This window comes from Staurois parvus, unplaced genomic scaffold, assembly GCF_062004578.1.
Source record: "Staurois parvus isolate SC_StPar_1 unplaced genomic scaffold, SC_StPar_1.0 ptg000475l, whole genome shotgun sequence".
Taxonomy (NCBI): domain Eukaryota; kingdom Metazoa; phylum Chordata; class Amphibia; order Anura; family Ranidae; genus Staurois; species Staurois parvus.
Genome location: NW_028318271.1, coordinates 6850545 through 6867264, shown reverse-complemented (window position 1 = coordinate 6867264; position 16720 = coordinate 6850545). Strand labels below are relative to the sequence as shown.

Here is a 16720-nt window from a genome sequence, read left to right as displayed (position 1 = left end):
AGTGTTGGGATTATAGTGAAGATTAGTGTTAGGATTATAGTGAGGATTAGTGTTGGGATTATAGTGAGGGTTAGTGTTAGGATTATAGTGAGGATTAGTGTTGGGATTATAGTGAGGGTTAGTGTTAGGATTATAGTGAGGGTTAGTGTTGGGATTATAGTGAGGGCTAGTTTTGGGGTTATAGTGAAGGTTAGTGTTGGGATTATAGTGAAGATTAGTGTTAGGATTATAGTGAGGGTTAGTGTTGGGATTATAGTGAGGGTTAGTGTTGGGGTCATAGTGAAGGTTAGTGTTAGGAATATAGTGAGGGTTAGTGTTGGGATTATAGTGAAGGTTAGTGTTGGGATTATAGTGAAGATTAGTGTTAGGATTATAGTGAGGGTTAGTGTTGGGATTATAGTGAGGATTAGTGTTGGGATTATAGTGAGGGTGTTAGGTTTACAGTAAGGGTTAGTGTTAGGGTCATATTTAGGTTTAGTGTGTTTAGGCTTGTATTGGTCTGTAGTGTAAAGCTGTATAACACAAAATGGAATAATCAGCTTTTGAAGACTTTTGCATGGAGCATATTTTACACGGTAAATGTGTGTGCTAATGTTTACACGTGTACAGCATACACCACACATGTACAACGTCCTCTATTGAAGACACTTGTTCCCAAGGACACTAGGAGGCAGGATTTGTCTATGTTCAAGCAAGGAAGGAGGCTAAGGGGGTAGGAGCTGCCTGTGTCCTAGCAACCAAGGACACTATGTGACAGGAGTTGCTGACATCCTAGCAACCAAGGATGCTGTGCAGCAGGAACCCCCTACATCCTAGCAACCAAGCACACTAGCAGACAGCAGTGGCTTGTTTTTTATCAACCAAGGATGCTATGTTGCAGCAGATGTCTGTGCCCAAGCAACCAAGGATACTAGGTGGCAGGAGCCGTGCTTGTCCTAGCAGCCAAGGGCACTAGGTGGCAGACGTAAGAATCTGCCTGCATCCTAGCAACCATGAACAGTAGGCGCCAGGAGCTGCCTGCCTTGCTACAACCAAGGATGCTAAGCAGCAGGCGCTGACATCTTCCCAGTAACTAGTAAAAGCTAAGCAGCAGGGACCTATCAATAGTGTGTGATCAGCGGTGCAGCTGCTGCTGACTACACACCGCTCATATTTACATGTCAGCCCTGAGCAGCGGGGATGACTAAGTGTAGATTTGCGCTGTATGCATGTAAATATTAGCACAAACGCTAAATGTGTACAATGTATGGAAAGGATTTTATATAGGATCTTGTTACCAGGAAGATGCTATATAAAATCATGAGCCCTTGTGCATGAAGTGCTCATTCAATCACACCAGTAGGAAATGTGTTTTGTGGAGTTTTGTACTTATACATAAAGGGAAACATGTTTATTCCCAGGAAATTATAACAAAAATCGAGAAATGATCATCAACTTCTCAATTTTTTAATAAATATCCTGATACAGTATACAGACCAAGCTGCCATATTAAAAAAATAACAAAAATCTAGAAATGATCAACTTCTCAATTTTTTAATAAATATCCTATTACAGCATGCAGACCAGGCTGCCATATTAAAAAAAAAGCAATATTTGAATTTTTTTTTACCATATTAGGAAAAACAAAGCAGCAGCAGATTGGAATGAAAATGGGAATTTTCTTTTAAAGACTAAAAGAAATGAGAAAAAAAATAAAATAATCGTGCTGCGAATAACAAAAAAAAGACACGCAAGTTGACATCATTTGTTTCAAATAAAAAAGCAAAAACAGAAAGTAAAAATTGACTTCCTGCTTTTTTTCTCCACGCTGGAAGGTATTACAGAACAGGCAGAGATAGGCCTCAACATGTCATATACAAACGACAGCACTTCCTCATTCACTTTTCAGGCAGCCTACTAGCATATGACTGGGAAATACCCTAGGAGGGAGGGAGGGAGCAGTACTTATATCATCTCCACCTCCATCAGAAGGACACCAGACTGCTTTATATGAGAAGGAGAGAGGTTGTATGTTCGGTAGCTCTCGTCACTAGTGTCCTATTACTGCCTTATATCTTTGGTGTCTTCTGTACCGCAAACATACCGGAATCCCAGAGACCCAACATGAAGCCTGGAAGACCCTCCTGGAAAAAGCTTCAACCTGCAGGTATTACTGAGCTTGAGAACTATTTTTAGAGGGCAGCTGAGCTGGTTCCTATATTACAAATACTGTCTTGGAGGAACGGATTGATTTGTGATGATTTATATAACACCATCACCTCTCGTTGTCCTGTACAAAAATTATGTTAAAAATGATAAAACAGGAGCATATAGTAAAAATTATTACTGCATGATACAATAGAAAAGTCCTCCTGTACAAGTATAGCATCTCTAGAGCAGCCTTTCTCAATCTTTTTAACACAGAGGATTCCGTCAAATAATTTTATGGTCTCGGGGAACTCCTTCTAAAAATTACTATATCCACAGCTCAAGGGACATTAGCGTACTGGTCAGTGGGAAGAATGCTCCTTAAAATGGTGGTCTTTGAGAATTATACTCTTTACATTGACGGTCAGTGGGAAGATTTCTCCTTACATTGGTGGTCAGTGGGAAGAATGGTTCTCAACTTGTTGGTCAGTGGGAAGGATGACCCTTAGATTGGTGGTCTGTGAGAATTATACTCTTTACATTGACGGTCAGTGGGAAGATTGCTCCTTACATTGGTGGTCAGTAGGAAGAATGGTCCTTACCTTGATGGTCAGTGGGAAGAATGGTCCTTACCTTGATGGTCAGTGGGCAGAATGGTTCTCAACTTGTTGGTCAGTGGGAAGGATGACCCTTAGATTGGTGGTCTGTGAGAATTATACTCTTTACATTGATGATCAGTGGGAAGATTGCTCCTTACATTGGTGGTCAGTGGGAAGAATGGTCCTTACGTTGGTGCTCATTGGATAGAATCCTCCCTTACAGATAGCTTAAGCGAGCATTGTTGTCAGTGCTTATGTATCTGGAGAGACAAAAATTGCTCATTATTCTAGGAACCTAACCTCTAGTAACCTCTGGAGAAACCCTAGGAATCTATGGAAAATTGGTCGATAAAGACTGCTCTAGAGGATAGAACTGTCCCCAAAAATGAAGAATGTATCCAGTTCCTTCGCATTTACATGTTTTAATTGTGTACTTTAAACACACACACTTATCAAAGAACTTAATCAGCAATGTAGAAAATTTTATGATTCATTAAAGACTTCCCAGGTTTTTAAGACCTTGGTGGCAAAATATTTAGAGATTTGTTGTCCCTCAGCTGACATATATTCCAATTTATTTATTTAGTGTGTATTTTTATGTAGTGTCTGTAATTTTATTGCAATATTATCTTATGAATATTCTGTAAAAGTAGACTCTTTTGTGACCAGTATACATTTTACTGTAGCATTCAGAAACTCATGTAGTTTGATATTAGAATAAAATTTAAAAAATATTTTTATTTTGCTTGGAGAAATGAAACATATTTTACCCGTCATCAGTTCTGAAAATGTGGTACTTTTAATGATTAAGTGATATTTTAGTATTAAAATTATTAAATTAAGCGGAATAATAATATATTAATAATACTATAATAATATCATTATATTACTCCTACTACTAATAAATTAACAATACTATGTTAATAGTATTGTTATAATGATATACAGTATTGATATAATGTCAATTAAAAAAAAAATGTATATATATATATATTAGTAATAATAATAATATATAGCAATATAATAAGCCTTAAGAGATCTTTAATATAATAAAGCAAACAAGATATTCATTTGTATTTAGTAACCTGTCCCGCATAGACAGGAATAAAAAAGGAATTTCAAAAATAGCATCAGGCAGCAATTTATTAGACAAAGGAATACTTTTGACGGAATAGGTGTTTCTGATTAGTTAACAAAACGTTCAGTTTGGGTTCTACATTGCGAATTACATCACTGATCCGAGTGCACTTGTGATAGCTTTAAATGTCAACAAACACGTATGTTGCGATTGGAAAAAAATAGGTATGTTTATTCTATATCTCCAATCAACCTTATCAAATGGTGACATCATTCCTTAGCAGTAAAAAAATATGAAGAGGACAAAGGTCTTGATTCAGCAGGCAGCAATAGCTCTTAATGGGTGCTAAAAATAGCTTCTCAAGTGATACATATGAAATAAATGGCTTGAAAGGCCACTTCAGCATGCCTTAAATGTTTTGCAAATTGAAGAATCAGACCAAAAATCTGTATTTTGGAGTTTTATATAAGGAGGAAAAATGTAAGAAATAATAGTACGCTAAAAGGACAACACTTAGGTCTGTATTTGTTAACATTTTTTTTTGTTAGCTGCTATGGAGCTCCATTGTTTGTTTTCTTTCTTTTAACATGAAAACGCTTTGCTTTTCTCTCCATTGTCACACCATTTCCTGTGAGCTCCAAGTCTTCAAAGCTTTAAGGCAAACAGCATAAGGAGACAAAAACACTCCAGAAACCCCTAGATGCAGGAAAGAGATTTAAAAAAAGCCATCAGATATCTTTTTTTGTAAACTTGTTTGTTTATGAGCCCGAAGTAATAAAGCAATAAAGGTAGAACACTACTAGTCTGTCCATTTCTATCATGTCTCTATTAAGGTGGCTAAATGCGTTTTGGTATAATCATTCAATCGATCTTTCGTTGTAACTAAACGGACCGAATCCTGGTTGAATTTTGAACTCTGTCATGTTTGATTGGCCATGGTGGATATTTGTTGATCATTTGAACAAATATGACCAATCATAAAAGAGTTCAATTATACAACCAGTTTAATCGACCCTTTACACTTATGACTTATCAATTGAATTTTTGATCAGTATTTTCAGTCAATTCCAAAAGGGGAACAATAGCGCACTATTTGAAATTTTACGACATGATTTCATATTTGTTTGTGATGGCTTGATCACAAACGACTAGTGTTTGCCGAAATTAGGACTTGCTTTGTCACCGAAACTCACTGCAGTCAGCATTATGTAATTAAGTAATAATGCAGTAGGAGCTTAAAGGGAACCTGTCTAGACAGAGATATAACACCTGCAATTACTAACTTTTAAAGCTGCAAGTTCTAGGGGTGTACTTAACAGGCTTAATGACTAACAATTGGGGTGCTGCTTTGAAGTGCTACATCAGTCAACCCCTTGGGAATGCTCAAGCCAAAAAAGGACCTTAAAAGGGCATGCAGTGCAGTCAGTTTTTGTCACATTGACTTGTTTAGCCCTCAAAATGGTAGCCTCCTAGATGGAGGAGGGTTGTGCTTTAACCTGTAAACATAAGCTAAAATTATGATTATTATTATTAAGTAAAGGATTTTCTACTTGTGGGTTCCATACACAGAGCTAATGGTTTCATAAAAATTGGATGCAGTTGACTAAAATAGTGACTGTAAAAAGTAAAAAGTTCTCATGCATATGTGGATTGTAAAGCTAGTCACATATGGGCCTCTTTCACATGGGCCTTCTATTAGTCTGTTTCTGACCTGTGATCACAGGCACCAAAAGCTGACCGCAAGGCCTCCCTATAGGCAGCTGGATATAAGCAGACCTGCATCTGCCTATATTCACCCACATATGTGTCCATTCAAGTTCGTTGGACCAAGCAGAAAGAGTTTCCATCCTGGTCCGCTTTTACTGACCTGCCCAGATGTGGACAAGTATAGTAGATGAAAGTCCACTTACATCCAGACCCCCATAGGGATTGCATGGGTGCATTCTTCCTCCATTACAAGATAAATCAGAATGGACATGGATGCCACATATGTCAGCTCTGATCTGACTCAGAGGTGGATCAGTCTAGGATCCCCCATTGAGACAGGACGGATGGCATCTGTGTGAAAGGTGCTGTAAAATCTTTTAAAATGTTTCTTGGAAGGAAGTTATTTTCTTTTTGTTGTACATTCAGACTGCTGTTGTCTTGATTTTTTTTATTTTTCAAGTCATGGGAAATAACTTCCAAACTTGATAAAAATGCAATCGAAGGCTTATATAACATTCAAAGTCATAGGTAGGGTGATAGCAGCACAAATGTATGTTGGTCAAACCTTAGTCATCTTAGAACTATTTTGGCTGAGCCGGAGAACGTCAGGTAGAGACACGTCAGATGTGAATCTAGGTCAGCAATTAAAATTAGAAAAAGTAGGTCAGGAATACATCTTGTTGATCAAGTTTCATATGGGAAGTTTCTTTATCCAGGGAACTGAGTCATCTCCCAGTTATATTAGGGGCAATCCAAAAGACTTAGGGGAAACAAAGAGTTAGTACAGTAGGTCATCTTGGTTCAGCTCATCCATCTTTATTTTAAAACAACCACCAAAGAAAAAGAAGTTTTCTGTAACAAAATCCTGAAATTTTTATTTTTAGAACATGTAAGGTAACCCTTTATTATTCAGTTATTATTACAAATTTAAATTGAGGTGGCCAATTGCCCGATAGTAGAGCACCTTTGAAAGAAGACATTAGAACAGGTGTCCCACCTGGAACATTTCACTGTGCGTTCTAGTGACAAATTTAACATTTTGGTCGTCTGACCACTTTCTACCATAGTGACGATGGTCACCAATGGAGTAAATCTCTCTCTAGTGGGAACCAGAACAGGATTGAAAGCAGGTTCTGAACCTTCCTCACTCTATCCAAAGGCAAAGAAAAGCCCCGGCTGAAGTTCTACTTTGAAATTGATTTTAAATTAGCATCACACTATTAAATGAACCAAAATGTTCCACCTTTTTTAATAAATAAGCCCTATTGTACTTTTATTAACATCTAGCTTCCATAAAGTCAAATAACCATGTTTTGTTTTTCAACAGAAAAGGAAATTGTGGCCGAAGTGGCCAAGCAGTTGCGTTTGATGGGAGACAAATACAACATGAAGCAGAAAATCCTGAATGTTGTGACCAAGATTCTCTCACCAGAAACCTGATGAGCGCTTCTGATGAAATAATACTTATACAAAAAAAAAATAAATAAATGTTCATCTTCGAATACCACAGTGGCATAGGGAAGAAAACACCGAGTTACAATGGTTGTGGTTTCAGTCTCGGAATCGACATTCCATGGTGAGATATCGTAACTAGAGAGGAAGAGCTGAATTATATTTTCAAACCAAAGATGAGTTGTCAAGGATCAACAATACTGGAGCGTTTATAGAGCGACGTACAAGCAAGACCAAAAGTCACCTTTGTACATAAACATTATGCAAGGATACCTAGCAACGCCAAGTCTGTTGACTTTACAGTGAAGTAGTGGGCTGTTTTTACAACCTGGAAAATCCTTCTGGACTTTAACCTGGAGATCATCGTGTTATCTTTACTACTTTTTTCCAGCTGTATCACATTTCAACTTTTGAATACAGATCTTTTTATTGTTTAAAAAGTACAATTAAAGACAAATATAAAAGTGGCAAACTTTTTAGCACTTGCCAGAAAAAAAAAAGTTGAATCACTGTATCTCTAATAATATTATAAAACGTATTTATGTTAGATTAATTATTGATTTTCTTTCTATATGGATCATTACTGTGTTATGATCTGTGTATTTTTGTACTTTGTTGATATTATTTATTTTTTATAAATGTGAATATTCAAAATCTCTTCATTTGTTGTAGCATTTTCTTAAGCACTTAAGTCGAAATAATACAGGAAAGGTTAAAAAATGGAAAATGTGCACAATTTGGTTTTGTGTTGGGTTTGGGTTATGGCTCAAACATCATAAAGAAATGTTATGCTAACTCGGTTTGATTACTTTCTTCAGGTTCATAAATGCAGGGATATTGTACAATATACAGTTAAGGGTTCTGATTCTTTATGATAAAGTGCTGAAGAACATAAAGGTTCACACAATTTTCACCCAAGACTTACACATCTTTATAACTATTTTTTTTTATGGAAAATAGTTGAATTATGAGTGAAAGTTGTGGGAGTACTGGGCAGGGGCAGACTGACCATTTGGAAACTCGGGCACTGCCCGAGGGCCTGGGGTCAGTAGGGGGCCCCATGAGATGCCCCTGGTACCTTTTTCATAGGCTTTTTTGAGTTTGGGCAAGGACACAGGGGCCCCATGATCCCCTATTGCCCGGGGGCCCCAGGAGTTGTCAGTCTGCCCCTGGTACTGGGTGAAAATATTAATAAAACATTAATAAATAGACCTCATAATACAGAGGAAATTCACCACTTTACAATGGGTATGAGGGGTATGTGTGCCTTCCATTCTTAAAGAATATGCAAACCCAACATTTTATATTCCTGATATGTGCCTGCTGCACCATGTACTTGTATGAACAAGTATCCTGTTCTCTTTGTATTGCTTCCTTTGTGTGAATCCCTGGTGTTCCTGACAGTCCCTCTGTTTTCTTATCATAAGCTGACTATACTAGTGGTCAGTTTTCTTAGCTGTGCTGAGAACTCCATCTTCTCTCCTCCAATGATCATACTTCTGCTGACTTGTCCCTCCTACAGAGCCATTCACTGGGACAACCAGTGCTCTGCTGTTTTTCCTTCCTATCTGAGCTCCTTATGCAGCTGAGAACAGAGGGTATGTGATCACTTATAAAAAAGGGGGGAGAAGGTGTTTATAATGTTTTTATATCAATACACAAATGTTTTGCCTTTCAACAAGGTGAGGGTTCACATATACTTCAAGGCTTTCTTTTTCATTCTAACCCCTGAGAGACTGTAGCAGTCTTTTTCATTCTAACCCCTGAGAACAAGGGTTCATGAAGATAGGTTTCAATGAGAAAGCACTGGCTGCAATGCTATATTTGGTCAGGTGATCATTGTCAAATGAAAGTGATCATTGGCTAGGAGCCAACTAATTGACCTCCCCACCATTTAAGGCTAGGTTCCCACCTAAGAGTTTTCCGCAGCGTTTTGCAGAAACGCACTACTGTCCATTTAACATGATTTCCTATAGGACACGTTCACATTTCCGTGTTTTCACCTGGTGCATTTTTTGGAAAGGCTCAGGGACTTTTTTAAATGCAAAAAGTTGCGTTTTTGGTTCTATAGACTTCAATATAGACGGTGCAAAAAAGCATGTAGTGCGTTTTTTGATGCGTTTTACGTTTTAATCTGCCTAGCAACAAGAAAAAATGCAAAACGCATCAAAACCACATAGAAAACACACGCAAAATGCACTGCAGAAATAAATCTTATGCAAACTGCTTAGGTGTGAACCTAGTCTAATTGTGAACATGGCTTCCATGAAGGAACTTCATTATTCATTAGCGCATATTGACATCATGATGTTTAAAATGCTCCCCCCATGAGGACATCTACTACTGCTGTGCCCTAAGGGGTTTAGACATTTCATATAAAAGTGAATGTTCTACAATATGCATATGTATTTTTTTAATTTTATTTTTATATTTTTCTGTAATATCATTAATGCATTTTGATCAAATCAAGTGACAACAATCTCTAAATTGTATTCCATTTGATTTCATAATTATGAAATATTTGAATATTAAACAAATACAAATTATATAACCAAATGTCCAATCTCATGTGAAATATTTTGTGATTAAACAGTACCCTTAAAGATAAATAGAAGAGATGATGTCACGTATGACGAAACACGTAGGACGGAGCCAACACACATGCACAACTGGTGGGTGGCCATCTTGGAAGTTGGAAGAATTCCCTTTGGAATTTTTCTATGCAGATTTTACTGATTGTTATGTGAACGCAATTCTGTTTAATAAATCCTCTTGTATAGACGGTTTTACACTATGTGAAGTATATCTTTATTGCATGGTTTCTGCCGCACGTTTTTGTCCAATTGATTTAAACTGGAGTGTTTTGGAGCCATTACCAAGTAAAGAGGCAGTTATTGAAAAAATTGTTTGGCACTATTTTTCAATGCCTATGATGTCACCCATAACATATTAAAGAGCGCTGACTGACCACTCTTAGCAGGGGGTCACAAGCCTTCCAGTAAGCCTTGCATGAGAGTGGATGGTGTCACCTTCACTATCTTTGGAGGTTTCCTGTTTTCATCCCTGCATGTGGGACTGATTAATCTTCACAATTATTTATCTTTAAAGACACAGTTTAATCACAAAATATTTTACATGAGAGTGGACATTTTGATTGTAGGATTTGTATGTGGTTAATATTCTAATGAGTAGAGCGCCGCACTTTTTGTTGTACACTTTATATGGAATTCCTGGTATCAGAGTATGGTGTTCAGCTGCTATTTTTTAGTCTTTCATTTAATTTTTCTGATCGCAGATTCTGGTATATATTGGTTTATTATAAAATATCGCAGTATGCAAAATGTTTCTATACTGAAAACATGAAATTGGTTACATTCATTTATCAAGAAGAGCTCTATTAAATTGTATGTACACCTAATACAAAATAACAATTTAATAAATTGTAAATTGCTTTTAATCTAAAGTATGTCTGCTCTTTTGTGCTATGGCTGCTAAATATCCCCAAATGCCAGGTGATCCTCCCAGTGTCTTTGACACTCGTCAGCATCCTGCTTTTTTTCTGTCAATGCTGTCCATGGGTTTAGATCTACAGGCAATATTTGAAAGGGAACAGCAAAAAAGATGTCATGCAAAAGCCTGGTGCTCCTTCCAGTGTCTTTTGTTCTTGCCAGATTCCTGGTTGTGTCAATGCTATCCATAGGATCAGATCAGCAGTCAGTCTTTGCATATGAATAGCAGGATGCCATGCAGAAGTACCAAGAGCCTGTATTTCTGTTGTCAGCCTGTGACATCACATGCTGCCACGCCCGCAGCCGAGCCTCCCTGCAGTGATTGACAATGGCACCCATTGAGTGCCTCATTGTCTAACAGTGCATTGTCAAGCAGTCTCCATCCCTACCCTTCAAATCCTATGGATAGTATACTGAATAGCAGTCACATGACCACTTTACAAATTTATAAAAAGGTAATTTATTGTATTGATACGGATGTCATAAAAGCTTATTTAACCATTAACGAATGACGGCTTCACTGCGGCCGGCCAGTTCTGGGAGGGCGTCATATGACGTCCTCCCAGAACGCACTCTCCTGCGCCCCCCAGGGGAGCGCACCCAGCGATCTCCGTGATCGTTGTGTCCTACGGACACAGCTGATCACGTGATATGGTAAAATTCCAATCACAGCGGCCTTTTACCACGTGATCAACAGTGTCCAATGACAAACTGATCACTGGGAAATGCAATTGCCGGTTATCAGCTGCACTTTCCTCACGCTGTCACATCATGAGGAAAGTACTGCCGAGAACCGGCAGTTGTCAGAAGAGGGATCGGCACTGATGATCAGTGCCCTGATGATCGTTGCCCAGCAGTGCCACCCACCAGTGCCTCCCCTTGCCCAGCAGTGCCGCAAGTCAGTGCCCATCATCAGTGCCAGCTCATCAGTGCCCCCCTATCAGTACTGCCTATCAATGCCACCTATCCGTGCCACCTATCAGTGCCTATCAGTGCTGCCTATCAGTGCAGCCTCTTCAACACACATCCGTGAAGGAGAAAAATTACCTGTTTGCAAAATTTTATAATAGAAACAAAGAAAATCTTTTATTTTTCCTCAAAATTTTTGCTCTTTTTTTGTTTATAGCGCAAAAAATTAAACACCCAGAAGCAAGTAAATACCACCAAAAGAAATCTCTATTTGTGTGAAAAAAAAGATAAAAAGTTCATATGGGTACAATGTTGCATGAACGCGCAATTGTCATTCAAAGTGCGACAGCGCTGAAAGATGAACATTGGCCTGGTAAGGAAGGGGGTATTATTATTATTATACAGTATTTATAAAGCGCCAATAGTTCGCTCAGCGCTGTACATTACAAAGGGGGACAGAACATGTGACAGAGCAATACCAATACAATGCAAAACATGAGGGGATCGAGGGCCCTGCTCTTTTGAGCTTACAATCTAGGAGTATAAGTGCCTGGTAGGCAAGTGATTAAAGGGTATGTCAAGGCAAAATAAAACAAAAAATTATTTAGTACATCTCTGAAAAACATACACATTACCCCATGTTTTATCCCATTAAACACACTGTAAGTACAGAAAAATAAGTGTTGATGTGCCAGAAATATAGTGTGCTTCTACCTTCCATTTTGACAGCTCTGACTTCCTAAGCACATGGTGTCAGCCCTGCCTACTTCATTTCTGATGGATTCTAAACAACACAGACCTATTCTCATCTCCATAAGACTCCTCATCTTTTCACCCCCCCTCCCCAATCTTAAAGTGGAATCTGAGCACCTTAAACTGAAAACGCTAGTGGATTCATTTTTAATTACCAAGCAAACTCATCCCTCTATCCATGCCTCCATGCTTTATTTTGTTGAGGAATCACTTAGAAACAGGGGCAGACTGACCATTTGGAAACTCGGGCACTGCCCGAGGGCCCGGGGTCAGTAGGGGGCCCCATGAGATGCCCCTGGTACCATTTTCATAGGCTTTTTTGAGTTTGGGCAAGGACACAGGGGCCCCATGATCCCCTATTGCCCGGGGGCCCCATGAGTTGTCAGTCCACCCCTGCTTAGAAAAACACCCCCTAGCATTTCTAGCTGCAGCCATCTTGAGTAAGGGCAGATGATTCATGTAGCATTTACTTCCTAGAATCCATCTGCCCTTAACTCAAGTATGCAGGCAGGAGGATGTGCTTAGCTGAGAAAGCCCATCCTCCCCTCTTCCAGATGAAAGAACAAATATGTTCATGAAGACTCCCGAGATGTATGACATCATTTTGGCCTGGGCCAGAAGCCAGCAAACAACTAAAGAAATGTAAAAAAAAAAGAAAAAAATTAAAAGTAAGTATGATATACCTTCTTATCTATGTACTTAGGCTAGCAGCATACGGATTAGAAATAGTTCATGTTTATTGAGTTTAGTTGAGTTTAATTGCACTTTAACCTCCTTGGCGGTATGATTCCTTCCGATTTTTTGTGCTGAAAGCGGTACCATTTTTTTGCATGGAAATAGTTTTTTATTGTAGGCTGTAATTTTTAGGAAAATTTCCCCACAAATCATTATCACTCAATTCTGTAAGTGGTTCTGATTTACTATCGCTGTTCTCTAGCTGGTCTAAAACCACTTTTGACGTAAATGGACGCTTTTCGGACGCCATGGACTTTTCTAAGTTTCCAGGCAGAAAGAACAGACAAAATGCAGGCAGGGCACAGGACAAAGCACTAGGGACAATATGTATGTGAAATGGGATGAAACAGCAATGTTTTACTATTTAAGATTGAAAAAAAAAAAAAATGACATTTTTTAAATTTCCCGCCGCCGCCGGCGGCGCCCGTACGTCCCGTCGTCACGGGGACCGGAACACAGAAGCCGGATGCCGGCATCGGCCGGAGGAGATGGCCGGGGACGCTGCAGGGGACACATCGTGGGAACGAAGGACAAGGTAAGTGCTGCAGGGACCCCCAGAGCAGCGCCGCATGGTAAGCCCGAGTGTAGCTCGGGGTTACCGCTTGTGGTATAGAAATTCTACCCCGAGCTACACTCGGGAATACCGCTAAGGAGGTTAATACAAGTGTACTTGACCCTAGGTTCACATCTGTGTGGGTGGTGCCGCTGCGGATCCGTACGAAAATCATTGCAGCCGCACCACCCGCACAGAGAAATGCGGACCTGTGGGCGGGTGCCATTAGTTCTAATGGCGTGCCGCCTGCACTGGAAAACGCAACTGTACTGGGAACCGAGGTTCCCGTGCGGGCTGTGTTTTCCAAAGAAGTGCAGGGACTTCTTTCCCTGTGTGTCACGGGCACGGGAGTCCATTCAAATGAATGGGCTCTCGTGCCCGTGCAAAACCGGGGGTTAAGGCTGCATTCACATCTAAGTGACGCAGAAGAGTCACTTTTTTTGGTGCGTTTTTGTGCGAGTTTTTAGTGCAGCTTGTTTATTTGAATGGCCTGGCCTTCGCTCCAAAAACGTGCCAAAGTAGCTCCTGTACTGTTTTTTGAACCTGACTTCTGGCGCATTTTTGAATAGCGTGTTGTTTGTTGGTTTTTCATGTTTCTTTAGCGTGTCTGGGGTGCCATCAAAGTGTACGTAAGCCTTCACCTTGTAAATCAACCTATTCATTTTAAAATAGAAGCCAAAAAGGTAAAACATTTGTCTATAGATATAAAAAAAAACTCCATCATAAACACTTCCCCCCACCCCCTTTTTATAAGTGATCACATTCCCTCTGTTCTCATCTGCATAAGAGCTGGGGGAGGAGAAACAGCAGGATACTGATCTTCCCAGTGAATGGCTGTGCGGGGGAGGGGTGTCAGAACAAGTCTGATCATTGGAAGAGAGCTGAGTTTCAGCATAACTACAGCAGTGACCATGCTGTGCCCAGTGTAGTCAGTTCTTATTAGGAAAGCAGAGGGACTGGCTGGAACACCAGGAAGTAATAGAAAGAGAACAGGAGACATTTTCATACAAGTACAGCAGGCACATACCAGAAATCTGAAATGTTGGGCCTACATATTCTTTAACAATGAATGGCACTTAAACACACAATGCACATTTTGGCACGCTCTGGAATCGCAGAATCCTGCGATTCTGATACACTTATATGTGTACGGAGCCTTAGCGGTATTAAACTCAAAAGCAAACATTTAACATTGGTTCCTTCTCTGAGGATGTGCTTGGCACGTAACGTGTAAGGAGGAGCCTACATACGCCGTGACGTCACGCCGGAGCATCGTGGAGCTCCGGCGGCTATTACATCTGACAGGACGGTTAGTCCCGTCTGTGCTTGTCTGTTTTTATTGGATGCATCCCCTCTGCTACTGTCATTTTTACTACAATAAATTGTTTATGCAATATTTCACTATGGGCATCTTTTCTTGACCCCCCCCCCGCGGGGAGCAACCTTTTTTCCAGATACGTTTTTTGCCCAGTGGAGGAGTCGTGTTTCTTCTGGTGGATCAACGTTCGTTCTGTTCCCTGTTATCAAGAGGTTTTCTTCCTGCCCAGCTCTGCACCACCCGGGGATCTTCTCTGACCAAAGGAACACCATTTCCATTCTGATGATTACCCCATGAGCCTTATGATCTCTACATTGCACTTTTAATGTGCACATCTGGTTAGTGTGCACTTTTACTCCAAGTCACCTTTGCTGGGACTATTTTTACTCACATTTAACTATTGTGTTATTTATATATGTATGACAACTTTATATAGTTTTAGAGCTGCACTTTTATATATAATTTAATATATTGCAGCTTACCAATTCTTAGATGTGATGGCTGCATTAGTTTCCTTTTTTAGACTTTCTTTCTTCTATTTTCTTCTGGTGATCCAGCCAGCAACTCTGCAGTTTTTCAAGCACTCCAGCAGAATGCATCAGCTTACATGAATGAGACCATCCATCTACCACTGGCAGGGGTGATTAAAATGATCAGTTTTTATGTATTCATATAAAACCCTTATCCCAAAAAGAAAAAAAAATGGTTTGCTGTAACTGATTTTAAAGTGTTAACCGGAATTTGGCTTCAATTTGTCATTTGTATTCAAATCTGCTAATACATTTAGCACTCCCATCCCCCCTCAGACTGACAATGCTGCTGTCTGCTGTGTCCTGGCTCATTCCTCCAAAGTGGTGTCTCACTAATTCAGGAGGTTTGTTACTGTCCAGATCACCAGGCGAAAACAGAGCGGAAAAAAACCTAAAAAAAAAAACAAAAAAAACTAAGAATAAAAAAAAAAACAAATGCAGCCACCACATCTAATGATTGGTAAGTTGCTATATAATACATTTTTGGTTTTGGGTTTAGTACCGCTTTAAACATTTGCATTGCTTAGTACAACTAGTCACAATGATGTGTTTATTTTTATGTTGGCTGGATTCATACAATGTTTTTAGATTGTTTTACAACTCTTTATTTGTATCCAAGAGGACTCTTGTGAATCTCTGCACATAAATTTGCAGCTATCTGGATTTTTTTTATGGGCTGTACAAAGTTTGTAACTTTTTTCGAAATCCAAATACTCAAAATTAATCTGCACAAAATTTATCAGAGGTTTGATGTACCTGGGTTTACAAATCCATTATTCGTTTGTCCATATCCAAGATGCGAACTGGCACCTTGTGGGCGGGACCAGTTGGTACCCAAGATGGAGTAAAGGCATACAGAGACCAAGGAAAGTGGCACCAATATTATTTGGTTAATTAGAGGTAACAGACAACATGTGGAAGACAGTGGCAAGATGCTGACTCAAACAATATGGCAACAAAGTCTTAATTATCATTATTATACAGGATTTATATAGCGCTAACAGTTTGCGCAGCGCTTTACAAAATGAAGGTAGACAATACAGCTACAATACAATTTGGTACAAGAGGAAACAGAGGGCCCGGCTCCTTAGAGCTTACAATCTAGGAGGAAGGGATGAGTGATACAAAAGGTAATAGCTGTGGGGGATGAGCTGATGGAAGAAATAAATGGCGGTTTACTAGGTAGAAGCAGGATAGGCTTCTTTAAAGAGAAAGGTTTTCAGGGATCATCTAAAGGTGGATAGATTAGGAGAAGGACAGATTGGGGTAGGGAGTTCCATTGGATGGGAGAGGTCCTGGAGGCAAGCATGGGAGGGGGTGACATGGAAACTAGAGAGCAGAAGGTCTTGGTAGGATCGAAAAGAGCAGTTTGGTTGATATTTTGAGACCAGGTTGGTGATGTAGCTGGGGGCAGAGTTGTGGATGGCTTTGTAAGTTGTTAGTATTTTTA

General features: G+C 39.5%; 1 protein-coding gene across 1 annotated transcript; it reads left to right on the top strand.

Moving 5' to 3' along the window:
• The first annotated feature begins 1949 nt into the window (after window positions 1-1949).
• PMAIP1 (phorbol-12-myristate-13-acetate-induced protein 1) lies at window positions 1950-10420 on the top strand. Its single transcript, XM_089689466.1, has 2 exons — window positions 1950-2146; window positions 6839-10420. Exons 1-2 carry the CDS (start codon window positions 1990-1992, stop codon window positions 6949-6951), a joined length of 270 nt encoding a protein of 89 aa, XP_089545592.1. The 5' UTR covers window positions 1950-1989; the 3' UTR covers window positions 6952-10420.
• Window positions 10421-16720: the final 6300 nt, after the last annotated feature.

Coding starts and splice junctions, on each gene's coding strand:
- PMAIP1 (XM_089689466.1), top strand. CDS start 1,990: ATGAGAAGGAGAGAGGTTGTATGTTCGGTAGCTCTCGTCACTAGTGTC. Junction 2,147..6,838: donor GAAAAAGCTTCAACCTGCAG/GTATTACTGAGC, acceptor GTTTTTCAACAG/AAAAGGAAATTGTGGCCGAA.